We start from the raw sequence: 17,835 nt of genomic DNA on the forward strand, positions 1-17,835 counted from the left end.
GCGGGGGCGGGGCAGGACAGGGCTTTAGTGGGCGTGGCCATTTTGGTGGGCGTGGCCGGGGAGAATGGGCGAGGCCAGGCGCTGCTGGGGGGCGCGGTCACGGGGGGGCGGGGCCGGGCGTGGGCGGGGCCGGCGCGCGGCGTGACGCGTGCGGGGCGGGTCCCGCGGCGAAGATGGCGCGGTGCGGGTGCGGGGCCGGGCTGTGCTGCTGCTGCTGCGGCGAGCGGGAGAGCCGCACCCCCGAGGAGCTGGTACGGCCGCGGCCCCCGCGCCTTCCCCCCCAGGCGGCCCCCGAGCTCGTGTGTGCCGCCGGAGACCCCCTACACCGGGCCTCGGCCCCGCCCCGCCCGGCGCTGGGAGCGCCTGAGGGCGGGCGGTGAAGGGGCGGGAGCGGCGCTGTGGCGATGGGCCCGGTGCCTCGTCCCCAGTGCCTCACCCCGCGCTCGGCCCGGCCCCCCAAGGATGCTCGGCCCGGCACCTGACCCCCTTCCCGCACGTTTCACTGCCGGGCCCGGCACCTCCCGCTGTCCCTGCCCGCGCTCTTTGTGTGGGCCTCGTACCCCACCCTCGTGTGGGACCGTGCTGCCGGCAGGGCTGTCTCTGACCCCAGCATGACAGGGCGCTGCCTCTGCAAGCTGCTTGTCCTGTCCTCCCCTGGAACCTGTTGCCATGAAGGGAGGTGGGATGTGGGGTGGGAGTTTGCTGTGGGGAGTTCCTATTTAGAAGTGATGTGGGGCGTTCTGGCTCTAAGGTAAGACCCTGCAGAGTTGCCCTAAAGCAGGTGATAGTCTGGTAACCCACACTCTCAATTCACAGACAGCAGTGGTGTAGGCCTTCTGTAACTTTAGCTTTGCTGGTGCTGTTCATGAGCACCCGTGTATGTGTCAGTTCCCCTCATGGTTGTGCTTTCCCACGTTTGTTTGTTTTGCAGACAATCCTTGGAGAAACTCACGAAGAGGAGGATGAGATCCTTCCCCGCAAAGACTATGAGGTGGGAAATTAACTGAGAGCAGCTTCTGAAATTAATGTGAAAAGAGCTGTTTGAGTCTGCGATGGGGCAGGTGCTCAAAATGTATCATTAGGCTGCATTGGCATCAGTGGAAATACCAACAGTTTCTGTGCTTGCAAGGAACTGCTCCTCATCTTTGTGCATTTCTGGGGTAAAGCCCTGTGAGCTTGAACAGCTGCTGCTCATGTCAGAACCTTGCTGAGAAAATTCATTTTCAGAGTCCACTGCGTTGTTCCACTTCTTAAATGTGAGATTTTTCAGGCTCTAGTGCCCTTGTTTCCTTGTGATTGTAGAAAGCACCTGTAGCTACTTGGTCCCAGTTGCCTTCCTGCTGTCTCTGTTGTCGTGCTGCCTCACAGCAGATCTTCCCATGTGTCAGACCCTGCTTATTACAGGAGGTTTCTGGCTGTATGGTGGCCCTGAATGGGTGTCACCAACCAAGCCTGTTACTGCTTGGCTTGAAAAGCTGAAGATGTGGGTAGCACTAGTGGTGGTTTTGTGAGTACAACAGGAAAACTGTATTGCTGTTAACTCCCTGCTGTGATAAACTGAGGAACTGATGCTGTTCAGCTGGGGAGGAGTTCCCATCCAGTGTTCCTGTTGTAGTGAGAGGATAAATATAAAGATCCAGTGTTATGCCCTGCACTGTCAAAGTGGAGGCACTTCAAGAAGTGAAGTATAAATCTGTACAGCGTGGCTTCTTTAATTTAAAGTTGTATTACTCAGTTGGGCTTCTGTTTGATTCCCTGTCTCTCTCAGCCAGGGCAGTGAAATTCATCACTCCCTGATTCTCAGGGTCTGACTCTGATGGAAATATTTAAGTTGTTTCCAGGAGTTTTTTCTCCTACTGTTGTTTGCAAGATCTGCTGTGCAGGTAGAAATGTCTTCTGTAATCTTTACCAAGGCCTTCTAGCCATAATTTTTTTGCACCATCTGTTGTAGCTGGTTCTCCTAAATTGACCTTTTGGCATTTCAGAGCTTGGATTATGATCGCTGTATCAATGACCCATACTTGGAAGTTTTGGAGGGCATGGACAACAAGGTAGGACCTTGTTCTTTCTTTTTCCTAAGTGCTTGAGAGCTAAAACTGTGGAAATTGCTCAGAGAACCTGTGAATGCCCTGTCACTGGAAGTGTTCAAGGCCTTGTTGGATGTGGCTTTGAGCAACCTGGTCTAGTGGAAGGTGTCCCTGCCTGTGGCAGGGGGTGGAATGAGATGAGCTTTAAGGTCCCTTCCAACCCAAACCATCGTGTGATTATAAAAATGCTCCACTGCAGGAAGTTCCGTGGGATTTTTCTTCTTTATGAAAGAAATAATATGTGTTCTCTTGCGTTCCCTACAAAAAGAATAAAGGTCTGGTTGGAGATTATAGGTCAGCATCTGTTCTGATCCTCCCAGGTTTGAAGTGAGTGAGATGTTCAGCACTTTCAGTTCCCTATTTTCAGTTTGCTGTTGTCATCATCTTCTGCTGATTTATCCCTCTGACTGTACTTGAGCTGTGGAGCCCCCAAACACCCTTTTCCAATCCCTGTTTTTGTGTTACTTTGACTTGACTTTTTTTTTCTTTCCTGTTTTTTATCCTCCTCCTAAACAGAAAGCCCAGAGATACGAAGCAGTGAAGTGGGTGCTGGTTTTTGCTATTGGAGTCTGCACTGGACTGGTAAGGGTCATGCTGTTTGGGGAATGAGGAAAATTCAGGAGACTAAGCAGGAATAATTTAGAAGTCAATGGCCAAGGCGTAAAGAGGAGGAAACATTCTCTTTCGTGAAGTGGAGAGCTTAGAAGCTGGAGTTGTCCTTTGGGAGTTACAGCATGTTGTTGCTAGTTGATTTTCAAAGAGGCCTTTTTTTTCTTTTAGAACTTGCTGTGCTTTCTTGTTAAAGTATTCTGGCAAATCCTTTAGTTCTGCATACAGAAAACTTGTCCAAAGTGAGCACTTAATAAAAAAGGATGCAAATTTATAGCTGAACTGTGTTGTGTATGTTTGGCTGTATTAGTGTCACTGCATGTGCTTTAAAATTAGCTGACTGTGTGCCTCAGTTAAACACCAGCTTTCTTCTGTGCCCTGAAGCATGCTGAGGGTGTTAAAAGTGCTGCCTGATTAATACTCTGAAATACAGCTCTTCAGGAACAATACTAGGCTGGATTTGTCCCAGTGGGAAAGAGAGACGGAGGAAATCTGACCTTTCAAAGTTACTTCACTCTGACTGATGATTCCTTTGGCTTCTTCATCCTCTGTCTTCCCATGTGTGCATACTAGAGGGTGGTCTTTGTTACTGTATGTAGTAATTCCTGATGGCAATCCTGCCTTCTGTTCCCAGGTGGGCCTGTTCGTGGATTTCTTCGTGCGGCTCTTCACGCAGCTCAAGTTCCGGGTGGTGCAAAGCTGTATCTTTTCCCTCGTGCGGGGGGCCCTGGTAGAATCAAGCGACCTTTTCTCTTCTGCTCCCCTGTCTTGCTCAGAACAGCTGACTCTCACACTTCTGCCATCGGTCATGTTGTTCATGATTAAGCAAGTTTTCAACTTGCTTATGTAATTCAGCCCTTGAAACTAAGGAATGTTTCCAGTGCCGGGTACGTAAACAGAGGCTGAAAGAATAAGTGGTTTCCCTTCCTCATAACTCAGTTTTGAGCTCTGAAAAGGAAGCCTGGCTTTCTGAAGAGTTGTGTCAGCTGGATTAGGGAGCACAGGCCTGGCTCCTGATGCTGGTGGGACGCCCAGACGTGATCAAGTGATTGTGTGTTGGTGTGGGGAATGTTGTTGTTTTCCTTGACCGTCCCTGCAGCGGTGGAGGAATGCTCCGAGAAAGGCTGCCTTGCACTGTCCTTGTTGGAGCTGCTGGGGTTCAACCTGACCTTTGTTTTCCTTGCCAGTCTTCTGGTCCTGATCCAAGTAAGACTTCACTCGTTGCTGCTCCTCACACAGCCTCCCTTTCCTCTCACACAGGCCCTGGGTATGAAATATCCTTGGGAGAAGCACTTTGTGCCCCAAGACATCCAACTAACTTTACAGTGCTCCTTGATTTAGCTAAGCAGGGCCTCTTGGTCCCTTGCTCTCTGATGACATGTTGTTGGTCAGGTGTGGAATCAGTGCACCACAGTGTCAGTGTTTCTTTCCTGCAGCCTGTAGCAGCTGGATCAGGAATTCCCGAAATTAAGTGCTACCTCAACGGGGTGAAGGTGCCAGGGGTGGTGCGTCTGCGGACCGTGGTGTGCAAAGCCATGGGAGTGCTCTTCAGTGTGGCTGGAGGTAAGGAGGGCACACAGGGCTTATCCTGCCTTTCCAGTGAAATTATTTTGGTGTGCTGGAGCAGAGTCATGAGCCCTGGATGCATTTATAGAGTAGAAAACAGCCAGGAGGAGTCAGGACTGTCAGGAGAACAGAGGTTTTTCTGGGTGGGCTTGTCAGACGTGACTCTGTCCAAGAGGATGTCCTGAGAGTTTTCCAGGACACGCTGTCTGGAGCAGCCAGAAGGCAGCTGTGTTCTAGGCAGCAGGGCAGAATAACCTGGAGAGTTCAGAGTCCTTGTAACAGTTGTTTTTCAATGATTCCACCCGCTTGGAATGCAAAATCTGTGCAAATCTTCACAAACATTTGGAGGGTCGAGGGGGCAGGTGGTCAGCACCTCCCTGTGAGGTGCTGCAGGCTTGGCACAGGGACCTGTACCATGGCATGGCAGTGGGGAGCTGATCTCTTCTGGTGGTGTCAGCAAGGGAGGGTGGTGATGGGGAAAGTGTTGCCTCATTAGTCCTGTTTTTCCAGGTCTTTTTGTTGGGAAGGAGGGCCCAATGATTCACAGTGGTGCTGTCGTGGGTGCAGGCTTGCCACAGGTTAGTGCTGGCCTGGGTCAGTGTCCTGGTCACGCCACTGCTTTATAAGAATAAGTTTCCATCTCCTGTGTTTCTAAATCTTTACTTTGTTTGTAGTTCCAGAGCATCTCTTTGAGGAAGATCCAATTTAACTTTCCCTATTTCCGCAGTGACAGGTACTGTACCCAGGATGTGGAGGAGGGGAGAGGAGGAGGAGGAATGAGCAGACTTCCCTGGGAGAAGGGTGGTGGGCTGGGCTGAAAGTGTCAGTTGTTTCCTCAGTTTCTCCCTCGTGTCCTGCAGTTTCGTTCTGCAGCAGGACAACACCAGGACGTGACTCTTTCCCTGCTGCTCTGGTCTCCATGTTTCATAGATGTTCTCTTGTACTACTTAGCAAATCTCTACCCATTTAAAACCTTTAATCTGTTAAAACCTTTAATCTGGGTGGTTAAATGGCTTCATTGTTGGGAGCAAGCTCAGTTACTCACCCCTCATGGCCAGGATATACTGCAGAGAAGGCTGGTTCACCTGAATGTGAACAAATACTTGCCTTTTTCTCTGTAATTCCTTCAAGTGATGCTGGAGTCCTGTGGTTTGGGATGGTTCCTCATGGACTGGGCAGTTTGGTAGTGCCAGAATTTGCTCTGTGTTGGTGCCCTACAGAAAGTGCACGATGCTGCAACAACTTAATTAATAAATGGTGGTGTCTGCCATGGCCAGCACTTCTCCCAGCTGTCACTCCTGTATCCCTGGGATATATCCATAAATGGGGATGGTCTCTTTGAGTTGCAGAACCTAAGCATCCTGAGAGCTCCGATTTGCTAAACTGGGATTGTTTTCCTCTTTAATTTCAGGGATAAAAGGGATTTTGTATCTGCTGGAGCGGCTGCAGGGGTTGCAGCTGCCTTTGGAGCCCCAATTGGAGGCACTCTTTTCAGCCTGGAAGAAGGTTCCTCTTTCTGGAACCAGGGGCTTACATGGAAAGTGGTGAGTGATGACTCTTTCTGTGTGTCTCTTCCTCAGGAAGAGGGCTCCCCTGGGGAGGGCTTGTCTATGAGGGCATTCAGATTGTCCTGTCTTCTCCTGAGCCCTCCTGGCAGGAGGGAGAGTGCTTGTTCTGTCAGTGCTCCAGGGCTACTGAGGCATAAGTCTCCAGGAAGAACTGACTGTGCCAGTCTTAATTTTGTAAGTCTTTACTTCTTCCTTTTTTTATTTTTTTTCTACTTCCACAGCTTTTCTGTTCCATGGCTGCCACCTTCACCTTGAATTTTTTCCGCTCTGGGATTCAGTTTGGAAGTTGGGGGTCTTTCCAGCTCCCTGGGCTGCTGAACTTTGGAGAGTTTAAGGTAGGATTTAACCTTGTTATTTCTGTTATCTTCTTGTTCGTTCAGTGTTTCTTTCTGTTAGTTTGGGTTTGGGGTTTTTTCGATACGTGCTTGTATTTCAGTGCAGGGCAGTTGATTCCCAATCACTGTATTGTATCAGGGCACTGATATCACATCCTCAGACAGAATTGTTCCCCTTTGGTGACAGCTGCTCAAAATCTGCTAGGAAGACAAAAGTGTTGGTAGGAAATCGCAGCAACCACTGTAATGCTTTTTTTTTTTTTTGTGCTTTTCTGCACATAGTGCTCTGAGTCAGATAAGAAATGCCACCTCTGGACAGCTGTGGACTTGGGCTTCTTCATTCTGATGGGGATTGTAGGAGGCCTTCTCGGAGCCACCTTCAACTGCCTGAACAAGAGGCTGGCCAGATACCGCATGCGGAACGTGCATCCCAAGCCAAAGCTGGTCAGGTATTTGTGCTCTCTTGGGTTTGTACAGGGATCTCTGATCCATGTTCAGAGTCCCAAAGCACAAGCACCGAGGTAGAAGACTCAGTGAGTAGGACTGGAGGAAATCCCAGACCTGTTATTTTAGGAATCACAAAATGAGGTCTACATAGAACCTAAAGTGAACACCAGAAACCAGATGTAACAGTCCCTGTGCAGTTTTGTGGTTACTCTGGTGGTACAGGGAGAGCTGCAACCCCTCTTACAGGGGCAGTGAAAGGAGCTCTTTATAATAAAGGCTGAACAAACCAGAGCTTTGTCTCCACGCAGGATTTTTTTTATGTCTTGTCCAAACAGATGTGAAAGGAATAGCTGATCCCCCTTTTTTTTTCTTTAAATTATCTTGGTTAATTAAATCCACAACTGAGCTAATATCTGTGCTATTTAGAGAGGGAATTGCCATGTTATTCTGGAGAGTAGCTGTTTGTTTGCTCTAGACAATTCCTAAATAAGAGGCTCAGGTTTAAAAAGAAAAAGAAGTGTATTTCAGCAGTTAGGAAGGAGATTATGAGACTATGCATCATCCTGTCCAGCCCTGTCTGTCCTTTTACCCTGTAAGGATGTACAGAACATTGTTTCCATGTGAACAGCCTCTTCACTGAGCCCTTCCCTGGGGCTTTTTACGTGTGCCTGCTATGTGTTCTCTGGGCAGAAATAGCTCCTTTTTGGGGCAAGCAATTAAAGAGGGGAGTTAAGGCAATTCCTGGGAGCCGAGTCATAATTCAGCTTGACGTGCAGTGTCCCCTGTTCTGCTGCTGAGCTGTGGTGGCTGCTGCTTCTTGCAGCCTTGACAAAGTCATGTCCAGGGCTGGGACTGGGTTATAGTGCTGAGTGTGGCTTCAGTGTGGTTTCTGTTGTGTCTTTCAGGGTCTTGGAGAGCCTGCTGGTGTCATTAACCACCACGGTCGTGGTCTTTGTAGCCTCCATGGTCCTGGGGGAATGCAGGCAGATGTCTTCCAGCAGTCACAGTGGCAACGACACCCTGAGCCTGCAGGTGAGGGATCTCATGTGAAGATCACATTCCCCGTCATGGGGTTACTCCCAGTCTGCCCAAAGGCTAATGATAGGAGACAGTGGCTTTTGACTCTTCTTATCTCGTGTGTCCTGCACTAGGATATGTCAGAAGATATAAATTCAAGCATCAAAACCTTTTTCTGCCCGAATGAGACCTACAATGACATGGCCACGCTGTTCTTCAACCCTCAGGAGTCAGCTATCCTGCAGCTCTTCCACCAGGACGGTGAGTAGTAAGGGGACAGTGTCCCATCCCATGCTTAGGCTTCAGGGCTTCATCTTGCCCAGAACAACCTTGTCATAAGCACCACAAGGTGGCAAGGAGCATCTTCAGGCCTTCATGGCTCTAGCACAACATGTGAAAGCGTCCTTTGTGGGAAGAAAACCCTGCTTTTCCTCTCTTTTCACTTACTCGTTGTCTGCGTGTGTGTGTTTGGACTGGAAGACTCAGTAGCTGTCGTGAGATGAGCCTGCTGTGAGCTGTGGGGTGGATGCTGCAAGGCTGTGTTTGTCTGACACACCCGTGCCTCTTTAGTCACGATTCTTCTTGTGTTTGCAGGTACTTTCAGCCCAGTCACCCTGTCCCTGTTCTTCCTTCTCTATTTCTTACTCTCCTGCTGGACATATGGGATCTCTGTGCCCAGTGGTCTCTTTGTGCCATCACTGCTTTGTGGGGCTGCCTTCGGACGCCTGGTCGCCAACCTCCTCAAAAGGTGCACTCGAGTGTGTGTGTGCGTGTGAGGGACGTGCTGCAGGTGCACCCTGGGCTCTCAGGCAGGTTTTTCTGACCTGTGGGCTCTGTGCTCTGCCCTAGTTACATCGGCCTGGATCACATCTACTCGGGAACCTTCGCGCTGATCGGGGCCGCGGCGTTCCTGGGAGGAGTGGTCCGCATGACCATCAGCCTGACCGTCATCCTCATCGAGTCCACCAACGAGATCACCTACGGGCTCCCCATCATGATCACCCTCATGGTGAGTGCAGGGCCTGAGCTCTGCCTTCCTGCAGGCTGCTTGACCATCTCCTGGCCCCGAGTCTCTGTTCCTTCTGGGGCTGTGATAAGCCAAGGAGTCTGGTACTTGGAGCAACAAGCCTTGTGTTTGCTCTGCAGGTAGCCAAGTGGACAGGAGACTTTTTCAACAAAGGCATCTATGACATCCATGTGAATTTGCGAGGAGTGCCTCTTCTGGAGTGGGAAACAGAGGTGGAAATGGATAAGTAAGGCTGCTCCTCTTGGCAGGGCTGTGGGTTAGAGTTCAGAAAGGCTTTGGTGCAGGGGGATGATGCTTCACTTCCAACAAACCTGGCTGCTCTCAGGAGCAGCTGTGAGGGCTGCTGGGAAAGGAGCTGGGAGTTGTTCATTAGGAAAGAGATACTGGAGCCCTTTCTGAGGAGGGGTGAATGGGTGGAGATCTGAGGGGTGGATTTGTGAGGTTCAGCACGAACTCTGTGAAAATGTTCCACTGACTTTGCTTCTTGCAGTTATCTTCCCACCTGTCTTTTCCCAGCAGTGTTCAAACGCTTTCTATGTTATAAGTTGGAACATCTTCCCTTTCCTATAGTGCATCATTGATACAATGTTCTGTTAAAAAAAAACATTTAAAAAAATGGGTTGTGCCATCACCACTGATACCACAGTGAGGGTGAGCACACGGGTACAAGGAGCTGGCAGAACTAAACTGCAGCAGACTCCTTCAGGATCTCATTTTGGGACTGGCTTGTTGGCTTGTTTGCCCATCACTCTCACTGATGTGATGCAGGCACCAGTCTTAGATTTCTGTTTCTTCAGGCTACGAGCCAGTGACATCATGGAACCCAACCTGACCTACGTGTACCCACACACCCGGATCCAGTCCCTCGTGAGCATCCTGCGCACCACCGTCCATCACGCCTTCCCTGTGGTCACTGAGAACAGGGGCAACGAGAGGGAGTTCATGAAGGGAAATCAGCTCATAAGTAACAACATCAAATTCAAGGTAAAAAGTTGCTTGTTTGCTAGGTTGAAGGGTAGGGAGCTTTGTTTTGCAGACGGAAGGGCCTTGCTTTAGTTATCTGGGCTGTTGTGCAGAACTCAGGTCAGAGATAAGCATTTAGTGTAACACAACATTTTTAAGAACTCAATTTCATCTCATTCTCTGGGTCATGAGGAAGGCAGAAGAGTGGGCTGTGTTCCTAGAGGCCAAAGTTAAGAGGACAAAATGACCTGTTTTAGGTTAAGGGGAAGCAGATTTTGGCACCACAATGCAGTCTATTGGCTGTTCCTACAAGTCCTGCAGCACTGCTTCAGGAACATCTTATCTGGCGGCATAAAGCTATGATCAGATAGTTCACAGCCACTCTTGGATAACTTGGTTAGGGAGTATCTGAAAAGTGTTTGTTGTCTCCAGAAATCCAGCATCCTGACCCGAGCTGGGGAGCAGCGCAAGCGCAGCCAGTCCATGAAATCCTACCCGTCGAGCGAGCTGCGGAACATGTGTGACGAGCACATAGCAACAGAGGAGCCTCCCGAGAAGGAGGATCTGCTGCAGCAGATGCTGGAGAGGAGGTGGGATCCTGGTATTTCCATGTGTTGAGATGTGTTCTAGTGCTTCATACAATCCCTGTCATTCCCATGTGTCGGAGGAAGCAGTGCTGTTGTCCGTGTTTCAGAAGTGACTTGTCAGGTCTCGACAGCACGTGCTGGGGCTCACACCTGTGAGGGAGTCCCAGGCTAATGGCTTATGTCCAGCCTGTTAAATTTCCCAGAAATATTTCCTGGAGATGATGGAACACCCAGGAAGATCTCTTCTCTGTAGAACTCCATGTCCTCTTGTCTGCAAAAACCTGAGGGCTCTGCAAAGCTCAGTTATCCCTGCTAATGACCTGGTGCCATGATACTGATACCACCGTTCTGGTAACTGGGCTGAGTCACCAGGCTTGTGTTGCAGTTGCTTCCAAGGAGGAAGCCCAGTCTAGTGAATCATTTTCTAAGTTAGTGATTGTGACTCTCATGAGTGGCATCCTGACCCTGACGTTTTGCCAGGTGCTTCAGCTTGTATTAGAATCTGAGTAATTTGGCAACAAAAATTGCTTGAGTAGCAAATAATTAGAAGTTGAGAGTTAGGAGACTCTCCATTCTGCTGCTGAGGTCACGCTCTGACTACAGAATGGCTCTTGACCCCTCTCTGCTGTTTTGCTTTGTGGAGTAAAGACTTGCCCCTGTCGAGAGTCCCTGAAATGCTCAGGAGAAGGCTGCAAACAGCTGAAACAGCTGCTGTTTTGGAAGCAGGGGTGTATGGCTCTCCTGATAACACGTGGTGTTAAATCCCTCACAGATACACTCCCTACCCCAACCTGTACCCTGACCAGTCTCCCAGTGAGGAGTGGACCATGGAGGAACGATTCAGACCCTTGACCTTCCATGGCTTGATCCTGCGCTCACAGCTGGTCACCCTCCTCGACAGGGGGGTTTGCTACTCCGAGAGCCAGTCAGTGAGTATTGCTAGTTGGGGATTGCAGCAGAGATGTCCCTGCCCTCTCAGCTGAGGAGGCTGGGAACAGTATTTATGGGCTGCCAAAAAGGCTTTACCTGTTTTTACACTTTTAAGGAACGCCTGTGCGTTTTAAAACCTGCAGACAGGTACTGTGAATTCTCCCTTGCAGCTCTTAGGAAAAAGGGAGTTGAATTTCTGTTTAAGTATCCCCAGGAAAAGCGGACAGCTGTTGTTAGAAAAATAAACCAACAGACTCATTTGTTGCATTAAAGATGGCATGCTGTCAGAACTCCAGATATCAAATACAAGCAGAGCACCCAGCAGTGTGTGCTGTGTGTTTTTATGCTGTGTGCCAGGGTCTCACCAGAGGAGTGTCAGCTGTGTCCCTGAGATCAGTGTGAGCTGAGGCCCAGCTCCCACAAGGCTGATCTCCTGCTGCCCTCCAGTGTCGAGTGTGGGTCTGTCAGAGGTTGGGGAGCAGGTCTGTTCTGTGCCTGTATGGGTTTGGGTTTGCACTGAGAGGTCCCTGTGAGGGATGGTGGCACACGGGGGATTTCAGTGGGTTTGTTTCCTTGCAGAGTGCGAGTCAGCCCCGTCTGTCCCACGCGGAGATGTCGGAGGATTACCCTCGCTACCCAGATATCCATGACCTGGACCTCACCTTGCTGAACCCTCGCATGATAGTGGTAAGATGGGCACTGCAGGGTGACAGTGTCTCCTGGTTTATATTTATGACTGTTCCCAAGCCTTTAAAAACCACTGAGAGCACGTTTAACTCCACCCTCGGGTTTAGTGACCAGTATCTCGTGCTCCTCATGCACTCAGCCTTCTCTGCATATGGAAATCAGGCCATGAGGTAACAGCTTCCACAGCTGCTTTACTTCTAAAATAAGGTGTTGCCTGTCCAGCTTAACTTCCTTCCAAACCAAAGCAAAATAGTTTCATTTTGTGCAGAAATAGAAGATGCTCACAGTCCAATACCCTGTCCAGAGATCAGTGCATTAGAGGACTTGTAGGAATTGCTTGTTGGTGATTCCCAGAGACAGTGAAAATGCCTCTTCTAAATAATATGATTGTTTTCTTCCCTAGGATGTCACCCCATACATGAACCCATCACCCTTTACTGTCTCTCCAAATACTCACGTGTCACAAGTCTTCAACCTGTTCAGGACGATGGGGCTCCGGCATTTACCGGTTGTGAACGCGGTTGGAGAGGTGGGTCCTTATCTCTGTCTTGTCTGTGATTTTTTTTTCTGCTGGAGGGGAACTTTCATTCTGTTCCTACTCATGGGAGCAGCAAAGCAAAGGAGTGTTTAAATGGTTTGTGCTTGATTCGTGTTCGTCCTTGTCTCTGCCATCTACAGTCAGTAGATGTCAGCAGCCTCCTATAAACATATGGAGAAACTGTTTCCCTTGAGCCTGAACTGGTCTGTGTGAGGCAGCACTGCTTTTTCTGCCTCCTGGGGTTCCCCATAGCTACTCTGCACAGCCTGTGAGTTGGACAAGAGGTGTGTTGGCTGGTTCCACATTTAGTACCTGATGCTTTTGCAGTACTAGAGAACAGCCTGGCTCTAAACTCTTCCAGTGTGTAAAATCAGTGAGGTGTTTAATCAGCTGCAATGTGTGCTTTGGCTGCTTCAGCAGCAGGCTGGGAGAGGGTCCCTTTTGCCACCTGCCAGTGTGCAGCCACCACTTACCTAATCTCACCCATTTCTCTGTTTGGCCTTCCCAGAACGTGTGTGATAGGAGCTATCTGTAATCACGTCATGTGGGATACCAGAAATGTCTTGAATGAAGCCATAAAAGACAGCTTTGTTATTTCCAATTGCGGTTTTCACTTCCCAAAGGATTTAGTTACATCTGTAAGCTGTCTGACAGGAACAGGATTTCCCTTCCTAGGCAGGAGTAATTACTGCTGTGTGCTGACATGACAGCAATGGTTAAGCTGTCTGTTCAGGTGTAGTTAAAACAGTGTCTTGCCTGGAGATGAGTGCTGGGAGGAGGGAGAGGGGCATTGTTTCTATGAATTTGAACTTGAACCCACCCTAACTCAGCAGTGGTCAAGAACCAGCTGCAGGTTTCCCCTTTTTGGGGGGTTGGAAAGAGCGACAGCTCTGCCACGCACATCCCAGTGTCCTATCTCTGACACTGCCTTGTAACTCTTCCTCCTCTTTTCTCCCTCTTCAAGATCGTTGGGATAATCACTCGGCACAACCTGACCCACGAGTTCCTGCAGGCAAGACTGAGGCAGCACTACCAGACCATCTGAAGCCCCTGCCCCACTGTTGGCGTGGCCTCCTCCCTGCACACGCGCTCGCATCCTGCTGGGACCCCAAAGGCCCGAGCCCTGCCCTTTGGCTTCTCACGTGCACACCAAGCCTGGGGAAGTGGAAAACATCTTGCTAGCCAGAGAATTAGAGGAGCTGCCTGAGCCCAGGGCTGTTGATTGGTCTCAGGCACTTGGTTTGACCACTCTTTATCCAGGTGTTTTCTTTCCCTGCCCCCCCCCCCCAGTTATCTCCTTCCATCAGGTGTTGTCCTGGCACTGTGTGTTCTGCCGTTTTGGTTTGGGTTTTCTTTAAGAGTTGGAAGGAAGAACCATCAAGCTCCCCTGTGTCCTGTGCAGAGAACTGCAGCATCCCTCCCTTCCTCCTGTTTGACTCCCTTTTCCTCTTCCTCCCTTGTTCCTGCAACTGTTGCCTTATTTGTGTGAGAAGGAGGTTGCTGTCAAGGCTGAGAGGAGATTCTGAGGTTTGCAGATATCCAATAGCTGCTCTGCAGGATGGCTTTTCTCAAAAGCAGTGTTAAAAAATCCAGCTTTTTGGACATATACCTCTCTTTGCAAGTGCTCCCAGTTGCCCATGTTTTTCCACACTGGCTTCGTTTGTTCCTAATTTCTCTCCTCCTTTCGTGGGGAAATGTCCCTGCTGTGATGTTTGTGACAGAGACGACTTTTGAGAGCAGCTCAGCAAATCAGGAGCTCAAAAATGGTTAAATTTCACTGTTTGGGTTTATAAATATTTAACACATTTGCAAAGCATCTCAGAGAAGGGAGATCTGTTAGCTCTCGCTGTTACCTCCCTGTCAGAGACTCTTCCAAGGCACTTTGTGGCACTCCACTTTGTCACTGACACCCCTGCATTTCTTGGGCATTTGTAGGCACTTTGTCCTTGTCCTGGTCTAGCAGTGAGAGCCTGGGACAGCTTCCCAGCTGGAGTTACAGACCAGGGAACTCCACGTCCTCAGAGCACGGAGAGGTGTTGCTTTCTGGAGGCAAATAGAGCTGATGGTCTCGGGGCTTGGTTGGATCTCTGTCATGAGAGGAGCTGCTGTAGCTTCAGGCTGCCCTACAGGAGGGATACTTGGTGCTGGTGGCTGAGGCAGCACCTGCTGCAGGTGATGAGCGCTCTAAAAACGCTTGGGATAATGTTTGCAGCTGCAGCAATCAGCACGAGGAGCCAGTTGCAGCCAGTTCAGGGCTTTAGCAGGTACCATCCTGGCCAGCACCTGCACTGTTCCAGCAGGCACCTGCCCTCCTGAGTTTGTGTGCAGATAACCCTCAGTGGGAAGCCAGCCTTGTGCCTCCAGGGGCTGCAGAGCTGATTGGCTTGATAAAGCACAGAGCATTCCCTCAGCCAAGAGACTGGGCCAAGGAACATGGGCAGTGTATCCCAGAAAAGCTTCTACACAGCCTCTGAGCCCTCCAGTTAACCTGTTGTCTGCCAGGAGGAGCAGAGGGTGGGAGCTGGGACAGAAGGAAGTCAGACATTATGGATTTTCTGTATTTCCTTAGAGCATAGGAGTTGGCACCAGCTACTACTCTTGGTTTGTAAGTTCTTTCCCCTGTAAGTAGAGTGAGGATGGTTGTTCTCTCTGGATGGTCTCTGCAGGTGGTCTCTGCAATACCTGTATTCCCTGAGCTCTGCTCTTACACTGAGCTATCCCAAGAAACTTCCAGCACCCTTGTGCACTCCCTGAAGCTGGGCTGTAGGTTTGAAATGTGCTTCCATTAACCTGCCTTTCGTTCAGAGGATTTGTGCTCCTGGGTGGTTACAGAATCACAGGAATCCTGTTTCTGTGGGATTTCAGATCACTCTGATGTGGAATTAGCAATCCTGTCCTCTTAGAGCACCTGTCAAGAATGCCCTGTGTCTCTCTCTGACAAATGTTTTCCCTCACAATGAGTGTGTGTGGAAGGTTCCTTCTCCTCACACGAACAGAGCTCCTTAGATTGTTGACCCTGAGCTGGTCCTGCTTTATTTCTGTACACAAACTGCAGGATATTTTGCTGCAGGATGCCTTGTCATCACTGCTGAGGCTAGAGTTGGGCAATGCAGACAAGGCAAGCTGGAGAATCTTGTCAGGGTTTTTCTGAGCACCAGCTGCTTCCTCCCGAGAAGGCCACTTGCCTCCAGCCTGCTGTCAGCTCTGCCTGCTCTGCCTGGGCATCTTATCCCAATGCTTCAGCTGCAAAACACCCCCTTCCATTCCTTCAGTGTGAAAGTTTTGAGTGAGGCTGGTGGGTGACCCTGTCAGCTGCTTCAAAGGGAAATCCCAGTGTGCAGTTTCTGTTGTGTGGCCTGCAGAGAGGGATTTACAAGCTCACCTGACACTGGAGATGCAGCATTTCCCTTCTGCCAGGGCTGATGCCAAGGGGCTTGTGTTGAACCAGACTCATTCTCACACTTGGGTCATTTAATTCCTTTCTTACAACACAATAACTGCTTCTACTCTGGCTCTGGTTTAGTGATTTACCAAGGAACTCTAACATAGGTGCCTGTAACCTTTTACTCAGAGCAACACTAAAGGAATAATAACCCAGAACTGGATTAGTTCTGATGGCAAGGCTAGGGGGTCAGTCTGGGGCCTTCTCCCCTGCCTCGTGGTCTCCTGTGCAGTGTTAATGATGCAGTTTTGAATTGTTAATTACTGTGAGCCATTCCAGTGGTAGCAACTTACCTTTCCATTTGGTTTTTTTTGCACTGTTTTTTTGTTATGAAACGATGTAAGCTAATTCCATGGTGTATATAAATTGTATTTTTTTTTAAATTTGTATGAATATATTTTTATTTGAACTATATGGCACTTGGGAAGTATTCACGTGAACCATAACATGTCTGAGAGTAAAATGTTTGTGTGTCTCCTTCAGCACTTTCAAGGCCTTTTGATGTTTCTAGTATTGTTTTAATTTTTGCCCTTTTGATGTTTCTAGCATTGTTTTATTTTTGCCCTTTATGATAATAAAACTGGTAGAACATGGCAACATCCAAGAGCATGATTTGAGGGAGCTGAGTAGTTGCTATTTATGAGCTGTCTGGATTTAACAGTTTGTGCAGAAGGTGCCCTGGGGGTGGGCAGAGAGGAGCTGTGTGTGATCCTTGAGGTTGTGACCACTGTAATTCCACATTCTCCCACAACAGCTGTATCAAAGGAGGGAATTTCCAGTGTTTGATGAGCTGAACTGTGCTGCTTTCCTTACCTGAGAACTCACCTTCCTCCCAGTAAGATAATGAAAGAGGCTCAGAGTGCAGTGTGGCACCTCTTGTTTTTCAGGTGGCTTCTCCAGGATGTGAAAAATCTTCATTTAAACCTTTATTTAGTTTATGGCTACCTTTCCTGCTTTATCCTGCTGTCTGCCTTCCATAAAAATACTTTGTGACACTTTTCTGAGCTTTCATCACGTGCTTGCAGGCCAAAAACGTAAGGAACAGGGAACTCTGCTTCAGCTCTGTGCTGCCTTTGGTCATAAATGCAGGGATGGAGGAGGGAATGAGAGGTTTAGAGACTCATTAAATCCATGTGTGTTCCCCAGCATGCTGGGGCTCTAGCAGAAAAATTTCCAGAATCACAGAATACTCTGAGTTGGAAGGGACCCACAAGGCTCATCAAGTCCAGCTCTTGAATGAATGAATTCAGTGAGGTGATTTTTTTTTTTTTTTAAATTTTTGCTTTATTTCACCTTGTGTACATTCCCACACAGGTGTGTGGTGTGTACATTCCCACACAGGTGTGGCTCATGCAGCACACACAGGAAGGAGCAGGGGATGGCTGTCCTTGAGCTTTGGCTCTGTGTGTGTGTGAGGGGAAGGTGAAGCTGCTCTTCTTGTCCAGGGTGCTGAAGTGCTTTCCAGCAGTGGTGGGATACACTCAGCCTCTTCTGCACCTGCTGTTTGCTCACATGCAGTGTGTGGAAAGGGTTTGTTGGGAGCTGGAATGAAGCATCAGTGAGTTCCACCATGTGGGGAGTGAGGAGGGGTATCAGTCTGTGAGGTTTGGATGTTGAGATCACTGTTAAAAAGCAAGCAGGGTGTCCCTTCTCTGGGGACACGTGCAGGAATAAAGGCACAAATCTGTGTGGGCTGGGCATGGTTTGACACACATTTCAATGATTCCTTAAGCATTTTGGAGCAGACACTGCACCCCACATGTACCAGGTTCAGTAGATGAACATAGAAAACAACACTGTGTTGACAGCTCACAGCTCTGAACAGGTAAGGCAGGACAACCCTGAGCCCCTCGCTGACTCCCCCAGCCTGTACTAGAGAATATCTCTTGGGATGGCTGAACTTACACACTGGTTTTATCTTTCCTTTGCTTCCCCCCAGTTCCCAGCACAGCAGGCCTGACTGCAGCTGCCTTCCCACCACCATCTGTTTTCTTAAAACTTGCCCTATTCCCAACTCCGCTGCTGTTTCTGC

The 17,835-nt window shown here is 49.3% G+C and overlaps 1 protein-coding gene across 1 annotated transcript; it reads left to right on the top strand.

Moving 5' to 3' along the window:
* The first annotated feature begins 157 nt into the window (after positions 1–157).
* CLCN6 (chloride voltage-gated channel 6) lies at positions 158–16,402 on the top strand. The gene is made up of 23 exons (XM_050322507.1): positions 158–251; positions 932–991; positions 1,986–2,051; positions 2,604–2,669; positions 3,331–3,397; positions 3,796–3,902; positions 4,133–4,259; positions 4,773–4,840; positions 4,937–4,995; positions 5,674–5,806; positions 6,052–6,165; positions 6,448–6,614; positions 7,518–7,644; positions 7,764–7,890; positions 8,224–8,377; positions 8,479–8,638; positions 8,776–8,882; positions 9,454–9,640; positions 10,052–10,209; positions 10,979–11,135; positions 11,716–11,823; positions 12,227–12,352; positions 13,326–16,402. Exons 1-23 carry the CDS (start codon positions 174–176, stop codon positions 13,404–13,406), a joined length of 2,604 nt encoding a protein of 867 aa, XP_050178464.1. The 5' UTR covers positions 158–173; the 3' UTR covers positions 13,407–16,402.
* The last annotated feature ends 1,433 nt before the right edge of the window (positions 16,403–17,835 follow it).

Source organism: Myiozetetes cayanensis, unplaced genomic scaffold (genome assembly GCF_022539395.1).
Source record: "Myiozetetes cayanensis isolate MyiCay16 unplaced genomic scaffold, myiCay2020 scf28, whole genome shotgun sequence".
Taxonomy (NCBI): Eukaryota; Metazoa; Chordata; class Aves; order Passeriformes; family Tyrannidae; genus Myiozetetes; species Myiozetetes cayanensis.

Bases quoted from the DNA above. Each gene is read 5' to 3' on its own strand.
- CLCN6 (XM_050322507.1), top strand. From the start codon at position 174: ATGGCGCGGTGCGGGTGCGGGGCCGGGCTGTGCTGCTGCTGCTGCGGC. The intron at 3,903-4,132 runs GTAAGACTTCAC...TCTTTCCTGCAG, and splicing joins GTCTTCTGGTCCTGATCCAA to CCTGTAGCAGCTGGATCAGG. The intron at 9,641-10,051 runs GTAAAAAGTTGC...TGTTGTCTCCAG, and splicing joins GTAACAACATCAAATTCAAG to AAATCCAGCATCCTGACCCG.